General features: G+C 33.4%; 3 protein-coding genes across 3 annotated transcripts; all 3 read right to left on the bottom strand.

The window, feature by feature from the left end:
• Positions 1-2,439: 2,439 nt before the first annotated feature.
• On the bottom strand, positions 2,440-4,365 carry LOC134238293 (cholecystokinin receptor type A-like). Its single transcript, XM_062720419.1, has one exon. It carries the CDS (start codon positions 3,878-3,880, stop codon positions 2,606-2,608), a length of 1,275 nt encoding a protein of 424 aa, XP_062576403.1. The 5' UTR covers positions 3,881-4,365; the 3' UTR covers positions 2,440-2,605.
• A 7,461-nt stretch (positions 4,366-11,826) lies between these two features.
• Positions 11,827-17,591, bottom strand: LOC134238294 (uncharacterized). Its single transcript, XM_062720420.1, has 8 exons — positions 17,467-17,591; positions 17,260-17,384; positions 16,160-16,252; positions 15,114-15,199; positions 14,599-14,692; positions 12,726-12,839; positions 12,210-12,606; positions 11,827-12,004 (listed from the first exon to the last, which is right to left on the bottom strand). Exons 1-7 carry the CDS (start codon positions 17,585-17,587, stop codon positions 12,472-12,474), a joined length of 768 nt encoding a protein of 255 aa, XP_062576404.1. The 5' UTR covers positions 17,588-17,591; the 3' UTR covers positions 11,827-12,004; positions 12,210-12,471.
• Positions 17,592-21,692: 4,101 nt separating this feature from the next.
• LOC134238295 (tripartite motif-containing protein 3-like) lies at positions 21,693-27,128 on the bottom strand. Its single transcript, XM_062720421.1, has 4 exons — positions 27,012-27,128; positions 24,689-24,794; positions 23,423-24,335; positions 21,693-21,892 (listed from the first exon to the last, which is right to left on the bottom strand). The coding sequence occupies exons 3-4, from the start codon at positions 24,264-24,266 to the stop codon at positions 21,708-21,710; spliced, it is 1,029 nt and encodes a 342-aa protein (XP_062576405.1). The 5' UTR covers positions 24,267-24,335; positions 24,689-24,794; positions 27,012-27,128; the 3' UTR covers positions 21,693-21,707.
• Positions 27,129-27,228: the final 100 nt, after the last annotated feature.

Genomic DNA, 27,228 nt, shown 5'->3' on the forward strand with positions numbered 1-27,228 from the left:
TTAGACTAAAATAAAGCAGAAAAAAGACTTCTAAATACAGTCAAATATACAGTTTTATATAGGAAATCATTGTTGTACAGGACGACATTGATGTAATTTTATTCAATCGAAGCTTGATAGTTCTTTCATCGCAAATATGAACAACAAAGGTTTATCAGCGTTATTTTTGTTCTGTCAGTGAAATAGTTATTTACAATTTTGTAACAAAGAATTCCGACATCAAAGTTGCAGCTCATATTGCTTTAATTTTTACCACTTTTAATTAGTTTCTCTAGTATAGGATAATTATTTTTAGAATGATGAGAAGTTGGACGACTATTTGTTTTCAGTTTTAACTTAAATAAAATGTACTCATTATGATCATAATGCAGGTTGGGATAGAGTACTAGTATATACTAATCATAAATGAATAAAAGGGCTTATTTGTTGAAAAATTGCATTCTTGACTCCATTTTTTGAAAAAAGAAATATATATATCTAACAAATATACATAGATATTTATGTTTTAACCTCATAAAACACTCACATTTTCAATTTAAAAACGAAAACAATAAACAAACCAAACAAAAAACACGATTAGCCTTTAACTTCTTACTAAAACATTCAAAACCCAATTTTCTTATATTATAGTGTGAAATTAAATAAAGTTTTATAGTTTTGTACTTATATAGGGGGAGAATTCAATGCATTATCCACTAATTATCAAATATTGTGAAATAAATATTTGATTTCTATGAATATCTTGAATGTACAGCGCGTTTAAATAGAACCATTTCCCCCTTAGTTTGGACTAAAAATAAGGCGTGGCATTTTCGGAGCCACATGTTTACCCCCTGTCAAATGGCGAATAGATTCTCATTGGTTAAGAAATTAATAACATCAGGAACTTTAAATTGTTGTTGACAACGATGAAAAGACCTAAGCTCCACCTCTTTGCAGGACGAAACAATGCAACTGGTTATTCGATACACTAATTGACATTTGCCCGAATTTCTATCCCATGTATATTTCAACAGTGAAGGAAAGCTGTGTAAATTTCAGAAGCTAATTATGTAACGTCGAGAATGCCACGCCTTACTGAAAGTCCAAACTAAGCTGAAAATGGTCCTAATAAAAGGAATGTGTGGCTATAAAGACTGGCCCTGGTATTTCGGAAATCTTCGTTCTTAATACTGATCGTCTGCTGTAAGAATACCAATTGTCAGCTGAAAAGGACGCAGATAGTCAACTGGAAGGAAAAGTAAGTGTCAGCTGTAATGAAAACTGATTGACAGCTGGAAGGAAAACTTATCGTCAGCTAGAAGGAATACTGATTGTCAGCTATAAGAAAGACCTAATACTAGATTCCAGCTGTAAGAAAAACTGATTTTCAGCTGTAAGAAAAACTAATAGTAATCTAGAAGGAAAACTGATTGTCAGCTTTAAGGAATACAGATTGTCGGTGTAGGGTATACTGATTGCCATCTAGAAAGAACACATTGTCATTTAGAGGGAAAAATGATTGTCAACTGGAAGGATGAATAATAGTCAACTGGCGAAATACTTATTGTAGGTATAAGAAAACATTATTGTCGGTTTGAAGGAATACGTATTGTCAGTTGTAAGGAAAACGTACTGTGACAACTGGAGGAAATATTGATTGTCAGCTGTAAGGAATACTGATTGTCAGCCAGAAAGAAAACATACTGACAACTGTAGAAAATACTTATTGTCATCTAGAAAGAAAATCGATCGTCATCTAGAAGGAAAACTAATTGTAAACTGGAAGGAAAGTTTTGTCAGCTAAAGGGAAAACAATATTATTGTCAACTGGAAGGAAAACATGCTATCATCTAAATACTCAGTATAGAAATGATTGATTGTCATCGGGTTAAAGGAAAACAGATTGTCATCTACATGTACAAATGTAGAAATAAACTTAATTGTCAGTGGAAGAAATATTTATTGGCAGGTGGAAATGGATACAAAGGTTTACAGATAGATGAGAGTAAGATAGCCTCACTATATTTATAATATTAAATTATTGGTCTTGGCATCATATGAAAAACGTACAGGTATCTCTTTAAAAAAAAAAAGAAGAAAAACCATGCTAATATTCCACTTATTTGATTCGAATTTAACAAACAGAGAGAGAAAGTTATCACAATTTTCTTAAAACATACATGACTTTATTCAATACCTGGTATAAACAATTTTTTAGTAAGTTCCTTTTGAATTGTTTTACCTTGCACAATACTTAGCTATACAACACTAAAGAATAAACAATTATCAAAAGGAAATCTAATCTTCAGCCGATATCAATATTTAAATCAAAATGTAAATTTTACAAATTTTTAAAAATATATCAAAAAAAAAAAAAAAAAAAAAAAAAAACATGACAAAGACGTGTCGATGGACCCCTGGAATGACTTACATATTTGGAGAAAAATTGCATTTCAGCAAATGATATGCTATATCAAATTAATCAATCAAATAAATTAATTTATTCAACTCATTATAACAGCTAATTATAATGTATTTCAATATGAAATCTCGCCCTTAAACACACACGTATTGAGTTCTCAGTACCCTCTTATGTACATTATCGGGCTGTGACATTCGTTTCTCAACAGCACATGATGTTTTTGAGGACGCTCTTACATTCCGTTCGGAAGTGTTCACTTACAAATCCGTAAATAAGTGGATTCAGGGCATTTGAAAGGAAAAATGAGCGAATAAAGAAGTGGTAAGCTGTCTTTTCAGAATCACTAAGGTGATTGAAGAATTCAGAATCAAAGTTCCGTATGGTCATCAGTACCGTGTAAGGTACAAAAGATATGATGAATAAAAGTGTAACTGCAAATAACATAATTGTTGTTTTTCTTTTACGGTAATTCTCTTGGGACGAGAAAATAGTTCTGCGACTTTCGCCATAACACGTGCAGCTGAGGTGACTTTGTCGACCCTCGGTGAAAAGTTTCCGTTTTGTGGCAGCGGTCAATGGTTCTTCGGGAGAAGACCGTCTCTTAGTGGGGGCTTTAATTTCTCCTTTGGATGACTTTTTAATTTCTTTATTTGAGGTTTCCTCTACCAATGTCACATCATGAGACCCATTCTGGTTAGTGGCGACTGTCATTGACATTTTACGAGATACACCGTCTGGGTAAAGATTCGCTCGAGACATCTTCCTGAGCTCTTTTCCAGCATTTTTGACATGATACAAGATTATTCCGTAAACAACAAGAAAAAACACGTCAAGCACTGAGTTCCCCGCCATTATAAAAAACACAAAAACGGTTGGGTCTATACGAATGTTATCGGAATACAAACACATTTTGGCATACATTTTATATTCACCAACTGTAATTGGTACATTTGCTGTTCCATATATCAAGAGAGATGGCCAGGCTACCGCCAAGGATGCCAGCATTGAAACGGCGACGATCTTTTTTGCTGTAGATCTAGAAAGTTGAATCTTAAAAGGTTTACAAATTCGCTGTAACCTATCAAAGGCAATGCCCATTAATATCAAAGAAGACCCATCATTCGTCCAGAAAGTAAGGAAACGAGAAGTTTTGCAAAGATTTGAATCGTCAGTTTGAAGAATGTTTATGATATAGTACAACTCAACAGGCATTGTGAATAAGCAATTAAATAAATCGTTGAAGGCCAAAGCAAGGATGAATATTCTGCTTGTAGATTTTCGCCATCTCTTCATGTAAACTGCGATGATAAGGATATTTCCAGGAATGCCGATAATGATCATTAAAACTGTTAAAATAAGACTTGGAATTAAGTGTTTCCTCACAGCGATGTCATTTGCAATTTGTAGCAATTCTGGATCGTCGAGAATTCTTGATGTCTTGTTTGCAAAAATCAACGAATCGTTCATGATGAACATACACTTACTTCATTTAAGCTCCATAGTTAAACATTCCATTAAGACAATATCCACATAGTCACAAAATATTTGAAATAAAACTTGTATTATTCCATTGTACAGCTCATATCTCCAGGCATTGATACACTAATACTATGACGATATTGTATGTGATCAAGAGTGTTAAGCATTGAACGTCAGCATAAGACAAAGTGAACAGCTTTTTCTGTACATATAAACAATAACGACGTGCTAATCCATTGTTAAAAATTACCACAAATTATTATTGTTTCCAGTGATTTGAAAACGAAAATTCTGGGATTTATATAGGTCACCAAAATTATTTTTCAGTATGAAAGTTCTGTAAAATTTATTTGTCCTAATCGGTTTCGTACACAGGTTTTATATTTCCTTTACTTTCTTCACTTGAAACACTATTTTTCATCGTAAGTGTATGTCTTATATGACACAAGTTAATCCACATCTAGATGCCTGATATTGCTATACATGTATAAGTGGGGCTTCCGTTGAACTAATGGTTCAGATTGTGTGGATAGGAGTGGGAGATGTGTATGAATTACTGGGAGACAGTACACGTCACCTTTATTCTTTGTTAATAACCCAACTTTCTGTGTCTACACATCACAATGCCGTCATTTCAACACCTCTTTTTTGTCAAGCCCTGCTTAAAATCTTATGTTTTGCAACAGGATTTGGTATCCTTATACTTATATTTTCAGTAGTTTTCTTCAGTATTTTCGGTACATACTGAATACTTCGTCATAAGTTTTTCTGTCAAGAAATGAAGATTGATTTCAATGATCTGTAATTCACAGCAATAAGGACATTTCTTCAAGATTTTTTTCTACTGCTTGACACGTTCTAATACTTTCTTTGTAAATATTGTATGGCTTTTGATACTTTATGTATGGAAGAGGGCTATCTAAGTTTTTGGAACTTGTGTCCAATCCCTTTGACATACATGTTGTCAGTAAAATATGTTCAAAACAAAACAATTCTTTCTCATAAAGATTCTAAAAATGGTATCATCAAGCTTTTGAAAGAGGGAAGGGGTGTTTATCACAACATTTCGGCAAATTGACTCAAAATTTTATGTGTTGTCAAAGAAGATCAAATATAAGAAGCATTTATAAACTGGTCATTTTACCTCATACAGTCAAGTCTGACAATGTTTATACTACAACTATCATGACTATGAACAGATGAAATACTAGTGCTTTATCGTCTTCTTGTGACTAAATTATTTGAAATCGTCAACAATGTAGTAATTTGTGAACTGAATAAATGTTTCGCTTTGTTAATCTTTTTCAAGATATTTTATTTAAAATCTTTTTAAAATCTACTAATTTTTTTTCTGCATAACACTATATTTTGCTGCAAGTTAGAAATATTGACGTGTTTTTGACATAAATATGCAATTTTGTTGAAAGTACAAATGCATGAAGCATACGCATAAATGATCAAGAGCCTTTAAGAAGATTTCAAAGAAATGTTCTTGAAAAAAAGAAGCTTTAGAACCATAAGTGATAATAATACTTTGCGCCATTAGATAATACTACTTCGAGGCATGAGTGTTCAATACAAGTCAAATATAGAGATTGTCGAAAGTGAAGATGTTTAAAGCTTCATTTGTTTGTCTAAAACCATTGTCTCAACTGACATCTTAGTTTTTCATCATCTTCCTTTGATAGTTATCAAAAATACCAAAACATTTTGTTAAAAGCACTGATATCTTGGAGCAATCATGTTCTCTTAAAGACACGAGTCTTTTAATCTGTACCATCAAAAACTTTTGCCTTACAAGTTTTAATGCCTTAATCTTAATTGCTTATGTAACTAATGAAAAACAACTCAGAATTATGATAGTTAAATGGGACGTACTGAAATTTTGCCAATAAAAATTATCAAGACACATATACAATTGTATTTTGTGCAGAAGTATTGGAGAGAGAGAGAGAGAGAGAGAGAGAGAGAGAGAGAGAGAGAGAGAGATGCTTCAGATATTTTTAAAACAATTAATTAAATTATAAACAATAACAATGAAAATTTATATTTGGATATTAAATAACATTTAAGATGTAAATATTAATTGAGTACCAAATGCAAATAAAAGGAAATAATTGGATAAATGTGAAACATGTTTATTTCAATCCATTATACTGCACACATTCAATGAATTATTTATAAAACAATCATTGAATAACATTATAAACATTTATAATGAAAAAAAAATACATTGATTCAATTACTCATTTCATCAAACCATATATGCTTATCAATCGATGTGAGCTGTAATAGGGATGCGATATATGAACACAATATTGTGCTGGAATTATTGCTCGCAAGAATTACATTTCATTTCACAATTAACGATCTGCTGATGGCTTTACGAAAATTAGCCACATACAGTAGGTGTTAATTCTATTTTATTTATATTTTGAGGACTGGTCATTCTAACTACAAAACCCCTATGAAATTAAACTCTAGATGGAGTGAAGTACATATAAAGAAATATATGGAAATGATGAAGTGCATATCAAGCTTTAAAAATCCATTCAAACAATACGAATCAGGTGCAGAGCAAACACGGACATCTCAATCTTCAGAGATGGGATCAGGTGTCACGGAGGAGTCAGCATCCCTTGCCGACTGGTCACATCAGCCGTAAGTGTTTTTGACATGATCGGGAAATTCCGAGAGAAAAACAACGTTCTCAAGTCAGTGTATAAATAATGTTCTAACAATAAGCTTGATAACAGTCCATCAGCATACGACTTATAATGATAGATTGTATTTTCTGTCAAGGTCATATCGGCCAAAGACTTACGAAATGATGACTCCAATCGAGAATGTTGAAATTCTTTTTTCACCAACCTGTTTGTCTATAACTTACCTCGTTTGATAAATTCGGAATAAACAAGTTCAATCTCAACAGATTATTGCTCGCAAGAAACCAATTTCAAGGACAGAAGATAAGGTTGAGTCTGAAGACATATTTTATAAAATCTTATCTCTGATTTTCTATTTGTGTACAAACGCTTTCTCTCCCTAAATTTTCTTTGTGGAATTAAGATTTATGTAATAAAAAAAAATGATAAAATTTGTTTTTGCTAAAACATTACACACTAGGTTAACATATGAAACTGTAGCACTATTTGCTAACCCTTGATATTATACTTTCATGTAAATTACTTGAATCTGATTCGTCGAGAAACATTTGATAAAAAACACTACTACCCGCTGAATATTGAAACTCCTGCGTAGCAACAGTCAACATTGCTTGACGACGGGTGGTATAACAAAAAATAGCGACTGCGCGGGATTTATGTGCCCACGGTTCAGTGTTATATGTATTTGTATAAAACATTCAGTATGATGTAATAAATATTGCATGTAGTTGAGAGTAACATTGAAAATTTTCATCCCTCGAAAACCATTGTCAACCTCGGCTGCGCCTCGGTTGACAATGATAAAATTTTTTTTGCTAAAATTTTCAATGTTACACTCAACTACATGCAATATTTATATATTATTTCCATTCCAAAACAAAACTCCTTGCCTAAAATAAAATACAACCGAGCTCATAACATCAAACAGACTTTCTATTCAGTATTCAGGGAAGATAATAATCAAAGAGGTAACAGAGGCAAACAAACACCCTTTCATTCCCCAGTAATATGTTGTATTAAACAATGTGCCTTTAAATGACACCAAACTAATTTACGCCATACATTTAATAAGAAACTTGGTTGCATGTCCTATTTTCTAAGCATCATGGATGCTATGTTTCATTTTATAATTTAATCCTCTTTTATAAATATATTGTTTTACTTAATTAATCGTCTGATTTGAATTTGCAGGTACATCAACTGCCATTAAGCCTTTAATCAAATTATGAAAGGATTGCTAATGAATAAGAACACTGTTCACGTAGGATGAAATATATGGATATAACGAACAGTATTCAAGCTCAAAATCCATTAAACAATACAAATTTTGAAGCAGAGCAAATACGGACCTCCAAAACATCAGAGGAGGGATAAGTTTCCATGGAGGAGTGAGCACCCTCTGCCGACCGGTCACACCCGCTGTGTGCTCCTTGTCATTATTGTGTATAAAATGGCCTGACAATTAATAGGAAAAGCATCAGTCAGCATTTGACGTATAATTATAAATTGTATTTGTTGACGAGGTCATTGTATCGAACATAAAACTTACGTAATGATGACTTTAAATAAGACTGCTGATATTCTTGTTTCAGCAACTTGTTTGTCAATAATTTACCTACTAGTATGTGTAGATTTAAAAATTGTTCATAATTAGAGCATGCTCTAGCGTATCGAATCAACTGAGATATATATACTCCGTATGCAGGTGATAGAGGTATATTGCTGCATAAGTAATGGAAGTTGACTATAGAAAAGTTAATGTCATCACGTTTATCATAAAGCTTGGATGTTAGATAACCATTAACATCTTTTTCCAGTAAAATATCTAAGTATGAAATAGATGTGTCAATCTCTGTGGTATACCTTTTATTTCAACTTATCAGGGACAAATTGTATCTAGAAATAACCATTTTAAATTGACAATATATCTAAATGTCAAGTTTAAAGCCACATGCAATAGATGTTTTCTTCTTTTCACGTAGAAGATTTTTAATTAAATTCTGGTTCTTATGAATACAAAATAGGTTTCCTAATTATGGGGCGAGGATGGTTATCATGGAAATTCCAACAGATTGTTGGAGGACCTTGTCTCCAAAAACCAAAGAGATATTGTCAATCAGAAACTCAAGCATCTTTTTATAAAATCAACTTCATAGTACTTGTGTTTACAATCAGATTGTCTTTAACAAAGAAATTTTGCAAATGGCCAATGACAAGGTTTGTAAATTTACGAGTTTCGTTTTTATTGAAAAGCTGTCAATGATATCAAAAAGCCTGAACTTTATTTTATCGTGGGGAACGGTTGTATATAAAGTTGAAAAAGTCGTAAGTTTTTATGCTGTTGATATTGGTAAAATTTTGTGATTTCAAATTTCCCATATGGTATAAGTTGGATTACCACTCGTAGAATCCAATTCTAGTTCATCTAAAATTCAATTTAATAATGAGCTTTTCAAACAAACACAAAGTTGTTAACAGTTCTATCAGCAAGGACCAGTACATACTGATCGTGTAATCTAAATTTTTTTTACTTCTGAATTAGTGAATGCATAAGAATTTTCATCCTTGAGTCAAATGGGGGTTGAATAGGTTTTTCCTACAAAATAATTCTTGTTACCAGAACCTGTTACTCTTTACGCAATGGCCAAAGGATTTTGCAAGATACTTGGGAAAAGTAGATGTGCAATATTAAGGGACTCCGACCCTCAGCCAGGAAGGACAACTCTTTAATTTATAATTTAATTCCAAAAGTCTTTAAATGAAGCTTGAAAATTAAATCTTTTCATTCAACAATTTTCATTATATACCTCTCAATGTGCTTCAAGGTTCTTTAAACTTCTCAGAAAGGTCTGTTTAAAAGTAGAAAATTTTATCCCGAAAAAGCGTTTTTAGATACCAATGTTTATTAACATGATATGAAATTAGAAGTAATTTATGGAGGTTTGCAAAGAACCTTGAAGCATATTGAGAGGCATATAATGAAAATTGTTGCATGAAAAGACTTAATTTTCAAGCTTCATTTAAATACTTTTTGAATCAAATTATAAATTAAAGAGTTGTCCTTCCTGACTGAGGGTTGGAGTCCCTTAAAGTTTCAAATGTTAATTTTTCGCCCTTAAGTTAAATACAGGGCGAAAACTATTTTATTTAAAAAAAAAACAAAAACAAGCTAAATCATCCTTAGAAATGTACATTTGTAATTGTTAGTGCCCTGTAGATGTGCAATAAGGTATTGGATTTTTTATTTTTGATATATGGACCAAGATCGAAAAAAGAAGTTCCTTTAACCAAAGAAACTCTCTTTTCCAGAACTCCTTTTACATTTTATTCAGAAGCCATATAATCGTTGGAAGTTGATTGGTCGTGGCCTGGAATGTAAGGTTTCGGGATTTTTATTTTCAACATGGGCTAGTTGGGGATAAAAAAAAGATGCACAAAACTGCATTGTATCATTTGTGGTAAGAATACTTTGGGCTGTTTTTATCCTTATCCGTCTGTCTGTCCATCCATCACTATTTCTTCTTCCTCAAACCCTTCTTGCAATTTAAGCAGTAACCAATTCATCTTGCGGTGTGATATATGATAGTCAGTGTGTTTTAAGACTTTTTAAGACTTTTCAGTAACAACTACAATTTTAACAGAAATCTGGTTCCAAGAACTCCTCATACATTTGACACAGCCCAAAATCATCATTTGGAAGGTAAGTGAAACTTTCTTTTAGAATCAGAATTTATTTCATTACAATTTTTAACTTCAAACTGGTCAGGTATTCTTAAAATAAGAGGCTCATGTACCATATGATTACAAGTACTTGTGCATGTTTTGCTTAATTTGATACATGTAATATACTTTTCAAGCAAGTTATATAATAGTTATTGTGGCTTCTTGGCTACCCAATAAATAAGGAAGCTAGCTAACATTTAGGGGAAAACCTGTGCAGGTTTTACTGTCTTACGACAGTATCTAGATCATACTATTGAAATGTTTACAAGTTCCTTCATATTCCTGGAAAGACTTTATCTGCACACAAATTATTTTAAAAATTAATTATAACAAGGAGAGGAAATAAGTGTTTTTAATTATCAGTATAAAACATAATAATGATACAAATAGATTATAAAGATATAGTATGAACCAAAAGCTTTAAAAATTCAAAACTTGAACTTTCATATATTACAGTTCCTAAAATGACAATTTTATAATACTGATAGAAAAAGAGCATATAAATAATTTCTCCAAATATGACAGGAAAATGCACCAGTTACAATCAACAATAAAATAAATCTTCAACAATAATACAAGTATGTCTATTTTTAATCAAGAAAACTGTGACTGTAAAATCCTTTTATCACAGTAATGAATTAATACTGACATTGTAGGCTAAGTCGTGCTCCATAACAGTATATAGCCAAGTTCTATCTATACAAGATACAAAAATAACTAATCTACCAGAGGCAAAGTAAACATTTGTAAACATAAAAGTTTTAAAATTATTGCTTCTAACCATTCATAAGCCCACACCATCTTCATACTATTTACTTTATGTAATACTGCAATCACGAAATTCATACAGCAATCATCACATCCCAAATTGTTCAGCTCGAGTAATTATAATTATAAAGTTGCAGTTGCATTATCTAATTGCTAAGTGTTTATCAAAAAGATTTCATTAACAATAGATTTGCTGTTGTGTAACACTAAATTGTATAAAAACAAAACAAAATGAATGCCCAGTGTACATTTCTTCGTATTGATCAATAAGAAATGGGAATGGTATTTTCTGGAGAAAAACATAATTTTTCAACTCCAATTATTATGAATAACAGAAAATACATCATGTCTAGTTTTTTTTCCACCCACTGAAGTACAATCCTAAAACCACAGAAATGTGTACCATGAAATGCCTGTACACACATAAGAATACCGACTTATAAATAAACATTCGACGATTCCTAACTTGTCAAAGCAAATTATACGTGTGATCCTGGCGTAAGATTACTTGGTCAAAGTCCTAGTAACAGTAATTTTTAGAAGTTTTTTATTCTTCATACTCACTAATAAATTGTTAATAGTGAAATTTAAGATATTCATACTCTGCAAAGGTTCCCATTGTCCAAACCTAAACCAGGTCGTTTTGACAAGGTCAAAGTCAAATTTGTTGTCAAATGAAAATTTTTAATTTCACAGTCACATCTCTTTCCTATAAGCAATTTCAATCCTACATTGTATTTGTTGCATTTTGCAATTGTTATAGAATTGAAATAATACTCAAATATTTTTGTTTTTTTGATTTAAGTGTACTTCCCATGAGTTGAAAGCATTTCTATTAACTTCCTATAAATATACTATATTTTATAATACGAGGTATAAATATACAAAGAAATTGAATGTTTTCTTGAAACTCGACAACCTGATATTTAAAAAAAATTCTGATCTAAAGGACAAGGGTATAATACTGTAGATCACTTTATTTTCACGACACCTTATTTTCGCGAGATAGTCATTGACTCTTGATTAACGAGACATAATTTTCACGAATTGTGGTTATTCCTCTATATAATCTTAAAAATACTATTATACGCGAGAATTTAATTTTTGCGAGCACACTGTCTCGCGTAATTACGCGAAAATAAAGTTCTCGCAAATATAATGTGATTTACAGTAATATGTATTTCCAAAAAGTAATGATTGCACAAAATTTTGTATTGCACAAATCTTGTTAACACAAATTACAGTGTACACAAGTTTCATCTAGATGCTATAATTTGTTCTTTGTTGTTGTTGTTTTTAATCACATTTAACCAATGATTATTACATTGGTAAAAAAAAGTCCTGGGTCAAAAAAGATTGTCAAACTAATTTTGAAGTGTTTCTTTTCTCAATACATTGATATCTTGTCATTTTTTTTTATCCTATTTTGATTTATTGGATCCTCACAGTGGAACACAGTGGATCATTTATAATTTTCTCATGAATTTCAATAAACAATGGAACATAAGTGACGTAGTCTAAAAAATCCACATAACCTTTGCCCTCTCTGTTGAACTTGCCCATTACCTAAAGGGGAAAAAAAAGATGGAATAAATAACACACTGGAATATAACACGAAATATGCACATATCCTTTGCTGAAATTACAAGTTTCTGTAGAAATATTTATATTTACAAACTACTTACATAACTGGTCAGTTCGGGTGACAGACCCCCCGCAGTGAGCTCCACGGCCAGACTCGAGGCCAGGGCATTCCCAAAAGGAACAGAATCTCCCTCATCCAGCAACTGAAACAGCTCCTAAAACCCAAAAATAAAATGTGTTGAAATCATTTATTAACTTGGATTTATTCAACTTATGTTCATCATTTTCAAAATTTTAAAAAGTTGGCTTAACTAACCTAATGGAATGTACATGTAATACTCGTATACTAGTAATATGTAAACAGTCATTAAAAAGGAAGGGGAAATTGCTTAATCGTTCAAACACTTCTTTGAAAGTGCAATATGAGGACACTTGCACTGGGCTCATGTTTTAATCAAGTAAGATGAGAAAATCACAATTTTTTAACTAAATTTTTTAGTGACAACACCTTAATACAGAAAGATATATGTTTCCAAGTGAAATATCAAGAAACAAGAGGCCCAGGGGCCACATCGCTCACCTGAGCACAACGGTTAGGAAAAAGCACATATCAGATCAGAACTGAAAGTTTACAGAGGTTTGGGGGAGGGGGGCTTGAATTTTAACCCCCCAGGGGGTCATGATTTGAACAAACTAGAATCAACACTACCTGAGGATTATTCCATATAAATATCACAAATCATGGCTTTAAAGTACTTGAAAAGAAGATTTTAAAAGGTCTCCCTATTTATTCCTATGTAAAACTTTAATTTGCCATTTTGGCCCCACCCTACCCCGGGGGTCACGATTTGTACAAACTTAAATCTTCACTACCTGAGGATAATTTCACATGAGTTTCTTCTTTCCTGTCTCAATGGTTCTTGAGAAGAAGATTTTAAAAGATTTTTCCTACACATTCCTATGCAAAACTTTGGTCGGCAATATTAGACCCACCCTACCCCCAGGGGTCATGATTTGAACAAACTTGAATCTACACTACCTGAGGATGATTCCATATGAGTTTCATCTTTCCTGGCCCAGTGGTTCTTGAGAAGATTTTTAAAGATTTTTCCATATACTCCTATGTAGAACTTTGATCGGCCATTGTGGCCCCACCCTACCCCCGGGGGTCATGATTTGAACAAACTTGAATCGACAGTACCTGAGGATGATTTCACATCAGTTTCATCTTTCCTGGCTCAATGATTCTTGAGAAGAAGATTTTTAAAAATTTTTCCCACAGACTCCTATGTAAAACTTTTATCAGCTATTATGGCCCCATCCTATCCCCGGGGGTCATGATTTGAACAAATTTGAATCTACACTACCTGAGGATGATTCCATATGAGTTTCATCTTTCCTGGCCAAGTGGTTCTTGAGAAGAAGATTTTAAAAGATTTTTCCTATAAATTCCTATGTGAAACTTTTATCGGCCATTTTGGCCCCACCCTACCCCTGGGGGTCATGATTTGAACAAACTTGAATCTACACTACCTAAGGATGATTCCACATGAGTTATATCTTTCCTGGCCCAGTGGTTCTTAAGAAGAAGATTTTTTAAAAACGCCATTAATTTTTCTCTTATAATTATCTCCCCTTGGAAAAGGGTCTGGCCCTTCATTTGAACAAACTTGAATCCCCTTCACCTAAGGATACTTTGTGGTAAGTTTGGTTGAAATTAGCTCAGTGGTTCTCGAGAAGAAGATGAAAATGTAAAAAGTTTACAACAACGTCGACGCCGCTGACGACAACGACAGATAACGGACAATTTTTGATCAGAAAAGCTCACTTGAGCCTTCGGCTCAGGTGAGCTAAAAAAAAAACATTTAAATTGAAAAACAAAGGTTTTTTCCCCAAAATATCATGGCTTCAGCACAGAAAGATGCAAAATTTTCCAGGAAAATAATTTGTAATGCAGAGAAATGATCCACCAACCTTTGACCTGTTCAATCTAACATCTAAAGATTCATAATCATTGCTCTGTCTTTTCCAGCCTTTTTCTTTGTTTAGAAGATCTCGAATAACAGGGCTAAAACAAGAAGGGAATAAAAATGAACTATTACTGCATTGGTGATTTATTTACATTGCATATATTTGTCTTTAAACAATTGCAAACTCATGGATAAAGTTATAAAAAAAAATTCCAAATTTTATCGTCTCTGTCCCAATATTTTTTATACAACTTGAACTGTAAATATGATTTTTTTTTCTCCCCAAGAAAATTCAAACAGGAAAAAAGGAGAAATTAATGTCAAGGTCATTCTTCATTTCAGATAAATATTTCACTTTTAAAGAAATACTTCATGGAAAGATAGGGTACAAACAAACAGTGTCTATGTCATGAGCAGGGTTCTACATTGAGGAAGTCTCTACTTGACTAAAATTACTGTTTACATCATTGTGTCACAGTCAAGCTATGTACTCAGTATATATCCAGTATGTACACTTACTCCATGTGGGTGATCCTCTCTGATAAGGCTGCTATCACACAGAACAACTTAAAGTTTATCTTTCTCCTTCCTGTCAAATTCAGTATCTAGAAGAAAAAAGGGAACTCATGGTTAAAAAAGGTAATCTTAGGCCAAAAAAAATTAATCAATAGTTTCTCAGGCCAAAAAAATTAGAATTCAATGAGGCAGGCAGGCTTTTTTTTTTTTGAAGCAGGTTTAACATCTTTTTTAAGCCATTTGTTCAATAAAATGATAATATCTACCAATTCTTAATTTTTGTTCTCTGAAATTGGTTGTAATATGTATTCAACTTTAAATAATGTTACTCCAAACATTTATTTAAAAGTTAATACAATACTGAAATTTTAGAAGAAATGTATTGTTTTTCTAATAAAAACGTCTATCTTAGCATTTATGAAAAGGGGAATAACTCGATTTTCTTTTTCAACTTGGAAAAATAGAAAATTGAGTTATTTCCCTTTTCAATATGTCAATAAAAATAATCTATGCGGCCGTTTTTGAACTGATGCGGCAGTGCCTGAGAAACTATTGATTAATTTTTTTTGGCCTTACCACAAGTTTCAGAGAAAAACCATTGATTTAAGGTGAAGAAAACTATAACAAAAAAACTTTTCTGACTTAATAACATAACTGTACAAATCAGTTGTAATTATATGTTTATTTCACAAAAACATTGTCTAAAACTGTCCCTATAAGACTAATATCCCCTTAAATCCAAATGATCTATTTTACAATTCCAACACAATGGTACTGATCTTGTCCAAATGACCACAGTACATGGTCATTAAATACTGGATATATCCTCTAATCACATCCAACCTTTTGCTTTTGCTTTGAAAATATGGCCATGACTAAATTTTTAGATTTCTAAAACCCTGATCTTGACAAATACCCCCACCAATTAAGTCCATAAACATACTGAATATTGTGATTTCTGTATCTACCCTCCAGTTTGTATGTAGGGGTTGTAAAGATTCTCATTATAGAATACATAGTATCATATTTTTACAAGTATCCATACTCACATGGTACAGATAGCTAAATTCATTCTGTGACAACAAGTTGTGATTGACAATCTGCAGAGCTCCCTCAAGTTCCTCTTTATTCATTTCTACATCCTAAAAGATAAATCAACAAAATGTGTTTGTGAAACACTATGCCCCTGGTGGCAACAAAATTCGAAAAAAGCTATTTTTATTGTATAGGTCACAGTAAAGGTCACAAGGTCATTGACCTTGGTCTCATTTGAAAGAACGTAATAAGTGGAGTATGCATACCAAATATGAAGTCTCTATCTTTCATGGTTAAAAAATTATGGTGAAGGTTAAAGTTGACAACAGACAGACAGACAAACAGATAAAAAGACAAACAGACAGAAAAAAAAATTTATACGCCCCGATCTATCAATCCTGGGGCATAACAAGAAATTAGGTAAACATTTTACAAAGAACTGGATTTTAATTTAAACAGAGAGTCCAGGGTTGTGGTTAACCATTTACATCCTAGGAGCCATGTGGGCCCATTACTTTTCAAAGTTTAGGGTCCCACAATGTGATTTACGGGCCCACATACCTCATCAACAAAATAGTTGAAAACGCTGCTTTTCTTTGTATATATAACACTTTATTTTTCATAAATAAATAATAACATTCAAATTGAACACAGGTAAAATAATTTTACTTGCGGTTGTGCAGTACGTTTTTGGTTTTTTTCTTTACCCCATCAATATAAACCGCCACATTATTGGTTTCACTAGGGCATACATCTAGGTCATGCGAGTGCTTGTATCATATACAATTGTAATAGTTTGCACACGACACCAAAAGTCATGGTTAGCATAGTGTTTGTTATGAAAAAAGGAAGTGGATTATAAAAATACAAACAAAGCATGGTCATGTTCCGGGAACAAGACGCTCGCCATGTGGGCGATCAAATTTTGATTTCTTCATCGCCCACTTGAAATTTTAATCGCATTGGCGAGTGGGCGAGTGGTTAACCACAACCCTGGAGTCCAAAACATATCCACTTCAAGGCATAAGAAAGGACCAGCAACTCTAGTTGTCATCTGTCACACTTTCATTTCATCTAAAGGACTTTTTGCTTTTAAGGTACATTGTACACTTACTGGATCTGGGTGGAGCGTCTTATACAAAAAACTCTGTTGCCTTCGGAATTCTCGGGGTTTATTGTTGTCATTCTGGGCCTCGAAAAAAAGCTCCATGCAGTACATTCCTATGATGTTCTTCTCACCTGAAAAATAACGTTCAGACAATGAGGGGAAAAAAAATGCAAAGAGAAATCAATTTAAAATATACAGAGTTACTGCTCTTACCTTCTAATTGAATCAATCTGTCCTCTATATTGGCTAGTTTTTCTGTACACCTTTCTATTTCACAGTTCAGCTGGTGTTGAGCAGGCTCTTTCATAAGCTTAAATAGAAGGTAAAAATACATATACATCAACAACTTTGGAGAAAGAAATGACTAGAAATATGTCCATAGGACATGAATGCCCCAGGATATATTAGTAAAACAACATGAAAATTTGTATAAAATTTGATCAGTTTGGTTCAAGTAGGGCTTATAGTTACTAGGGAATAAAAATGTAGGTCAGATCCAGCATCCGAAGCAAGACTGGTAGTGTCCATCCCTAGCTGCATCATCCATGCAAGTTTGATTCAGGTAGGGCTTATAGTTACTTGAGAATGAAAATATAGTTCTGATCCAGCATCAGATGCAAGTCTTGTAGTGTCCATCCCTAGATGCATCATCCATGCAAGTTTGGTTCAGGTAGGGCTTATAGTTACTTGGGAATGAAAATATAGGGCAGATCCAGCATCCGAAGCAAGTCTGGTAGTGTGCATCCCTAGATGCATCATCCATGCAAGTTTGGTTCAGGTAGGGCTTATAGTTACTTGGGAATGAAAATATAGGTCAGATCCAGCATCTGAAGCAAGTCTGGTAGTGTCCATCCCTAGATGCATCATCCATGCAAGTTTGGTTCAGGTAGGGCGTTTAGTTGCTTGGGAATGAAAATATAGGTCAGATCCAGCATCCGAAGCAAGTCTGGTAGTGTCCATCCCTAGATGCATCATCCATGCAAGTTTGGTTCAGGTAGGGCTTATAGTTACTTGGGAATGAAAATATAGGTCAGATCCAGCATCCGAAGCAAGTCTGGTAGTGTCCATCCCAAGATGCATCATCCATGCAAGTTTGGTTCAGGTAGGACTTATAGTTACTTGGGAATGAATATATAGGTCAGATCCAGCATCAGAAGCAAGTCTGGTAGTGTGCATCCCAAGATGCATCATCCATGCAAGTTTGGTTCAGGTAGGACTTATAGTTACTTGGGAATGAAAATGTAGGTCAGATCCAGCATCTGAAGCAAGTCTGGTAGTGTCCATCCTTAGATGCATCATCCATGCACGTTTGGTCCAAGTTGGGCTTATAGTTACTTAGGAATGGACCTGCTCCAAAAACTTTAATCTGGTCACTCATCTGGAAAATGTAGGTCAGATCCAGCATCCGAAGCAAGTCTGGTAGTGTTCATCCCTAGATGCATCATCCTTGCAAGTTTGTATCCACTTGTGAAGTTTGATAACACCATCTTGAATGGTATGTTTAAAACTGAGCTAAACACTAATTTAAGAAAAATGAGGTCAAGGTCAAAGGAAAGGTCAAGGTAAAAAAATGTTGATGCAGTTGCATAGCTCTCATCAGTATCTATCAGCATATGAAGTTTGATGAAAATATCTTGGATAGTTTCTTTGAAACTTAGCTTTGAACAGAGCTAAACGCAAAGTGTGACGGAAGGACAGAAGGACAGAAGGACGGAAGACGGACATGACAAACACTATATGCCCCGGCCATATTCATGGCGGGGCATAAAAAGATCTTTTTCTCTCTTTGTATAATCACTGTATATTTGTACATGTATTAGTCATTTTAGAAGTTTTATGTTCATTCAGTCACAAAAATGAATGGTCATAGATACATGAATTTCAAACTGACAAACTGTGATGATGTGGATAATTGTTGGTTTACAGTATATGGATGAACATTTGTCTCAAATAGTATATACATGTGCATGCAATCAAGTTTTGTAAATAGTGCTTAAAACTAAGTTATAAAGGCATTTTAAAAGACACACAAGTACGAGGGTTGTTCGAAAAGTTCGTGGACAACTGTCATATCTTTTTTATTTGACGTCATATGTTATCCAAATTTGGTAGAAATATTTTAACAATAAATCCAAATGATTTGTATTAATTTTTTTCAAAATATTACGATATACAAAACTTATCCAGATTTTAAAAATGCAAAAATCGGATCGCGGAGCAGGTCAAAATTTAGTCAGTTACAGACAATACACTAAATAATGTTTATAGTCAAATTATCTGTAAAATGAATCAAAATCGAAAAACAACTTAGAAATTCAACTTAAGAATTGTTACATCGATTCTTATACCAAATTATGGTTTAATATTTTGCTTTGTCAAAAAGAAATCAACTTGAGAAGATAGGTAGTCCTTATTGAAAACAACAAAAAATGATGACGTTTTAAAATATCACGGAGCAGCAGATAACGATGCAAATTTGTGTTTTACTCAGGGAAAATCCTGAATTAACTCTAAAAATGTTGAAGGAATCAAGAAAATATGTCTCAAACGAGTTACGCATGTGTGTACAATTAGTACTGGCAGTATTTGAGTGACAGGCTCTGTATCGGATAAGGATGATCTGTGAAGAAACGGTTTAACTGTAAAAATCTTAAGAATGTATGCCAAGGAATTGGTACTGAGATAAGTAGTTTTTTGGTCTTTGGGCAGGGGTTTTTTTTTTTTGCTTGTCAACTTTTCCACGTAAGTAAAAAAAATATTTCTCTGCCCCCCCCCCCGCACTTTTAAAGACGATGCTACATGTGTACTGCTTGGCTAATTCATTTCGCTTTCCAGAAAGGGGGGCTAACAGAAACTTTATAAAATCGCTATTTATCTAAAAAAAATTTCGCAAACCGTTTCCTTCTTTTATTTTTTTTTAATTCAGCGTGTAAGTAAATCACTATTTTGTTGGATTATCATAATGCGTAGTCCGCGGAATGGTGTGGTTTTATATAATGAGAAGAAAGGGACTTCAAATTTTGTGGCATGTGAGGATGACAAGGGGGTGGGGGTATAACAAAAGGACACTGCATGTACTTTCCATCTCAAATTTAAAACTGTTGGAAATGTTATAATAGAGATTGAGTTAAGTCCAACCCATCAACCCATCAACCCATCAGACCCAAAGGGGACAAGGACCATGAAATTCACAATTTTGTTCCTCTTCACCAAAATTTGTTAAAATTTTACATAATGTAACAATTTTCAAATATTAGCATGAGATGCACAATGGACATACACAAAGAAAAACAGATAGCTATAATTAACATAACTCAAGTGACCTAATAAGTTACGAAATGGTACTAAACTCTCAACAAGAGGCCCATGGGTGACATCACTCACCTGAGCACTTTTGCTAGTTCAGTATTGTATGAGTGGTAGCAACCTATATCCCGAAGGGGATGAGGTATGATTTGAACTTGATTCTACACTGAGTATACTACCATATTTCAAAGACTAATCAGGGCGTTAAAAGTTTTGAAAAAAAAATTTCTATAAGCTTTAACTTCTATTGTGGCCCCCACCCTAACCCATGGGAGTCAAGATTTGAACAAACTTTAAACTACACTACCTAAGGAGGCTTCCATATAACTTGACAAATCATGGCTCTGCTGTTGTTTGAAAACTTTTATAAAAGATTTTTTCTATGTTTTCGTATGGAAAAATTGATAGTTTATTTTGCCCCCTCCCCATCCCCAGGGGTCAATATTTGGAAGAAAAAAACCTTAAATAAACACAACCTGTGGATGCTCCTATATGATTTTCATTTTTCCTGACCCGGTGGTTTTGGAGAAAATTGTTTTTCAATTGTAAACTTAAAATGTAATATTTTGATCATCAATTGTGGCCCTACCCTACCCCTGGGGTCATGATTCAAATAAACTTCAATCTACACTACCTGAGGATGCTTCCATATAAATATGACCAATCATGACTTGCTATTCTTTAGAAAAATATTTTTAAAGATTTCCCATATTATTTCTTTGTAAAACTTTGATCTTCCCTTGTGGGCCTGCCCTACCCCTGGGGGTCATGATTTGAATAAATTTGAATTTACACTACCTAAAGATGTTTCCATAAAAGTTTCAACTTTCCTGGTCCAGTGGTTCTTGAGAAAAAGATTTTTAAAACATGCCACTTCATTAGCACTATTTTTGAATTATCTCCTTGAATTAGGGCATTGTCCTTCAAATGAACAAACTTGAATCCCTTTCACCCAATGATGCTTTTTGGAAAGTTTAGTTAAAATTGGCCCAGTTGTTCTTTGAGAAGCTTACAGATAGATGGACAGATGGCCTACAGACAAAATGTGATCAGAAAAGCTCACTTGAGCTTTCAGCACAGGTGAGCTAAAAATGAAGGACACAGTTGATTATTTTGGTCTAGATATTTCGAATAAAAAACATTCTTCATCATAACAAACCTTTTCTCTTGTGAATTTCTCTGAATAATTTCTCTACATCTCGAACATCATGTTTTTTATGATCACTAGAGGTCCTGATGCACTCCTGACACAAGGTGACGTCACACGGGATACAGAACTGGGATAATGGACGGCTTGGATGTTTCCTGCATTTGAAATCCTCCAGAGGGAGACCTTTTAAAACAAGTAAAAAGAAGAAAAATTGTAAAACAATATACACAAGATAGATAAAGATATCTCTAGCATTTTATCATTAAAATGATAATTTTAATGTTTTTCCATATAACTGGTATAAAAGTCTCACATTTGAAATCCTCCAGTGGGAGATCTTTTCACAAAAAAATAATATACACAATATACATGTAGTACATAAAGATATATCTAGCATTTCATCATCCTCATATATTTTCTTAATGTTTCCCTGTATTACTCATGTTACGGGTGAGTCTCACATTTTGATTTTATTACTGTACACTTGTCAAGAACAATTTCACATTCTTTCATTTTTCACCATTTGATTAATCTTTAGTTGTCAACTGAAATGTAAACGATTAAGTATTTGATCCACACACACACACACCCTCTCTCACGCACACACACACACACACACACACACACACACACACACACACACGCACACACACACACACACACACACATACACACACACACACACACACACACACACACACACACACACCCTCACACACACACACACACACACACAAATTCTGGGAAGATGATGCAACTTAGTTATAACCGCTACAATCTGTGAACACTATATGTAATATACATGTACGATGTCAACCCAGTACACAGTGTAGATTTACTGAACACCTGCTACAGAAATACACAACATTCCTAGACAGAGCTGGTTTAATGTCACTGGTGTTGATATCAAAACTACCAGTATGTCTTCTGAGAGATTGACTTATTTTTGCTTGAATAAAGTATTGAAAGAACTATATCAATATACTGTTTAGTGAAATAAAATGTCCCCCTCTAAACCCCTAATCCCTCCCTATACCTCACACCCCATTAAACAGTTGACTATTCTCTAGATTCCATTTCCTTAGACATGTGTTAGTGACATACAAACACTTCAACAAACATTAAACCACACCATTCAATCCCCCTTCGATTTCCTGAAGTTAGGAACCAGAAGCTTTAATATTTATGCATATATATACTATAAAGTTTCATCCACAATCATGTCAACCAAAACAGAAGTTAAAATCAATCAGAGTTGTTCAAACAATCAATTACCAGTTAGAATATTTAGCATGTTTACATGATGTAGAATAGAATACTTAAATATTTTCATATGTAAAAAAAATATGTTAAATTTGATATGCTACAAAGACATCAAAGTTTGTCAAAGACATCAAAGCCTATTTTTATTTTCCTAAACCAAGTATACATTATAAGAACACTTATTAAATAATAAACATAATATATAAATAATGTATCTATAGATTTATACTTTTTATAATTAATGTATCCTCATCATAGAAATATTTCTTGTCAAGTTGTAATCAACTAAACATGTAATATGTCATCAAACTGAAAACAATCATTGTAATTTAATTCAGTCATGACTTTCCCAGTAATTATTAAATTATCTAACATATTGTGTACATAGAGTATTGTAAAACAATTAAACTAATTAAACATACTGAACTATAACTGTACATTATTACTTACCAGTCAGAGAGTCTGTATCTACCACTCTGTATAGGTTGACTGTGTTGTTGTCGTATGACCCTACCCACAGTAGGTGTGTTTCATCATCATAACTCAGGCCCTGTGGTCTGTCTATCCCGTGTTGTGGTGTGTGTATCTCTGTCAGATAGTGACCCTCACTATCTAACATCTGTACTGACTCGGTGATCCAATCACACACCAGGATGTGTGACAGCGCGTCAGTACAGATTCCACGTGGTATTAGTCCTGATCTTGATGGAGGACCTGTGTAGGAGAACCGGTAATTACCGTCACGATCTGTCACCACTACACCACGCATAGAGTCAGACACAATAACATCTCCATTGCGGTTCTCTGTGATGTAGAGAGGATATCCATACAGTTCCTGACCTGTGTTGTTGTGGTGTTGTATGGTCTGGATGTTTTCTCCTGTGGAGTTATACCGCACTACCTTGCCTGTCTTTCTATCACGTCTATACATATACATCCCGACCAGCAGGTGTCCAGTGGAGGGGGAGCTGTAGACACACAGTGGTATCCATGGTGATGTGTTGTACTTTATTATGGTAGTCTTTTCTTTGTTCTCTGTAGACAGTTTATTGATGTTATATTCCCTGTCTATGTAGATTAGATCACACTCACGGTTCACACTGTGTCCTCCCACAACATAAACACTACCTATATCTGTCACACGATCTAGTTCTTCTCCTTTAGTGTTTGTCAGTATAAGATTGCCTTTCTCATCACTGATCCAGACCCGGTCTGATGACACACGTGATATGTGATGACACTGACTAACACCAGACAAGGTGACATATTTCTGTAACACTCCTCTATACATCATTGACAGCAGACATCTATTTCCTCTTCATCCTCTGGTTTTATGTTGATTTCCTCAGTCAGGGAGATCTCTCTGTAAATTACAACACATGCAGTGCTAGAATTATTGACATCAAAAACACAGACTCTCTTTACAGTTTTTTTTTTAAATGTACTTCTTTAGATCATTAAATAATTGTCTCTTTAAAATATGATATACAGTATTTACATTAAGTTTAATTATTTGTCTCTAGACTTTATTTTTTTACATTTATTGCCTATTAACAGATTAATATGATTTTATCTACATTTTTATATATCAAATGATATTTGTCTGTCTTCAAAACTTGCATAATATATTATAATTAGATGTCATGACATGTCAAGACAAGTTCACAAGTAATAAGAATTCTGTAATTTCCGTCGGCCCTGAGAACACAACTGTACCTTGTACACTGTACAACTACTGTACAAATACTGTACGTGGTGCAGACGCCTTACTTTAATTGACTGAGGAGAGTCCTTTGTACACAGCTCTGGACTAGAATCTGATCTATATAAAAAAATATATATATTATTAGAAAATCTGTTGGATAACAGTTCAAGATCAACTGACATCAAATTGATATGAATCTGACATGGTATAATTCTTAAATTCATATTTTAAATTGTGTCAATTCAATAACTTACAAATATGTATAAAAGATCAATGAAAATCAAGGGAATATTACATTTATAACTCAATCTTCCTTACTTCAATGAAAAGCCATTTATAGCACTTTATACATGACAACATTAATATAAACAAGAGGTCTCTGTGCCACAATGCTCACCTTTGTCCCTTTGCCCCTCCCCTTTCCCCCTCCCTGTTCTTGAAATTTTGAAAATTGAGAATTTACAACTTTCAGTAAGCTCACTAGCTGATATAAGTTTTATCTTCTCTGGTCAAGTAATTTTTGAGAAGAAAATTTTTAATGAATTTTTCTACATATTTTGATACCAAATTGTGGGCTTATTCTCCGTCCGGGGACCATGATAAAAACAACTTAGAATTATAACTACATGCACATGTATTTAATAAACCTAGTAGTGTATAATCCTTGATTATAACACATGATTTAGACTTGATTAGACAACTGCTAGGAGAGAGGGCTGCATTGCCCTCAGGGCGACATCACTATGTCTTGCCCTATTACGAAGGGGTTGTTTTGCCCTCAAATTTTACTTATTTCTTTTTAATATGTGTATATTTGTGACAGTAAAATATGTATATCGGTTTTAAAGAAAGGTATTTTTATACTAATATTACATCTGAATTTTTAAAAATAAATGCAATGCTAATACATAAAAAAATAAAGTTTTTGAAACGTGTGACAAACGATGCTGCTCCTGACGTAAGAGAGGTAACTCTTGTTAAAATAAAACATATTAACACATTATATTTTGAACACGAAAAGGTTGACTTGTTTATCTGTTTCGGCTGTAAGAATGTACAAATTTCTCTTTATATGCTATGTTTAAGCATGTATTTAAGTTGAAAACTTCTGGCCTAGCCTTTTATGACAGGAAGATTGCTTGAAACTGAAAGTAGAACTCTCTTAAGTTTGGAACCTTCAAATCTTTATATTAAAATGAGCTATGGTAGGAAAGGTTTCAAAAATACATGTTAATTTCTTCTAAATGGTCAAATTTTTTCTCATCATCGCTATTCTCCATTCGTGATTATTTAGTCACTTTCGTCAAGCATTACATCTTTACCTCATTTACGAAGATTGAAAACAAAAGTGGATAGTTCTACTGAATGGTTATTTCATTTTCTTGCCACTAGATATGAATTGAATGTTTTAAAACTTTTTTCCAATATATATGTATGCATTCCATTAGACAAAATTGTCTGGTTTTATTATAATACATGATATAAACAACTTACATCATATCGCTGTTTTGACCAATATAATGTTGACCCTAGGATGGTCTCGACCAGTAAGGCTTGGGCTGATACCATCCGCTAAGGCTGATATACCAACGGCCGAGATCAAAACATATACAGCAGTGTGATATTCTACATATATCAGGGAGCTTACTTGTAAGTTTCATGTTTTTTTTTTATTCTTTTTTTCCCTCTCAAAATTATTGCATAATTACATGTAAAACTTTGATCCTCTATTTTGCCCCCCCCCCCCTCCCCTACCTCAGGAGCCATGATTTGAACAATTTAAAGATTGTACATATTTTAATTTTTTTTAAATATATTTTTTTTCCTCTAGAGTATTGGAATAATAATCCCAGATATAAAACTTTGATCTTTTATTGTGGAGCCATGATTTGAGCAATTTAGATTTTGTTTTACAGTTCTAGAGTTAAGGGACCTTACATGTAGGTTTTCTACTTTTTGGCCTAATGCTTAATTCTTAACAGACTTTTTATCTTCCTATTTAAAACTTCGCTCCAATAATGATAGTATGATTCCACACTGTCTTGAATATGTTTACCTTCTTTTTAATTATCTCCTCTAGAATTTGGACTTGACCCTCAAACAAATTATAATTAATGCAACACTACCAAATATTCTTTACAAAGACTTTGGTAAAATTGGCCCAGAAGTTGAACGTTCTCCAAAACATAAATAAATAAAAATAAATACAACTGTATGTTAAAAGTTTACGGACAAACTGACAGACTGAGGCCGGGCAATGATGGAGATCAGAAACATTCACAAGCTTTCAGATTATAGATGAACTAATAACAAAAGTAATAAAGATATATATACCACAGAGATTTTGGTTATGTAGAGTGCATGGGACCTTGTGTCTGTGTCATTAGGATCTGGGAGACAACCAGTACAATCAAAATAATGCTGCTTTATAACAGTCTTGGAACAATCTGTGTTTAATAAAGACATACTGTCATTATTGCAATTAAATCTTCAACATCATTATTAAGTTTTCTACAAGCAATAAAAATAATGTTCCATTACTGGCAAAGCA

Source organism: Saccostrea cucullata, unplaced genomic scaffold (genome assembly GCF_032062105.1).
Source record: "Saccostrea cucullata isolate Sc308-1 unplaced genomic scaffold, CSIRO_AGI_Scuc_v1 ctg3348, whole genome shotgun sequence".
NCBI classification, from domain to species: Eukaryota; Metazoa; Mollusca; class Bivalvia; order Ostreida; family Ostreidae; genus Saccostrea; species Saccostrea cuccullata.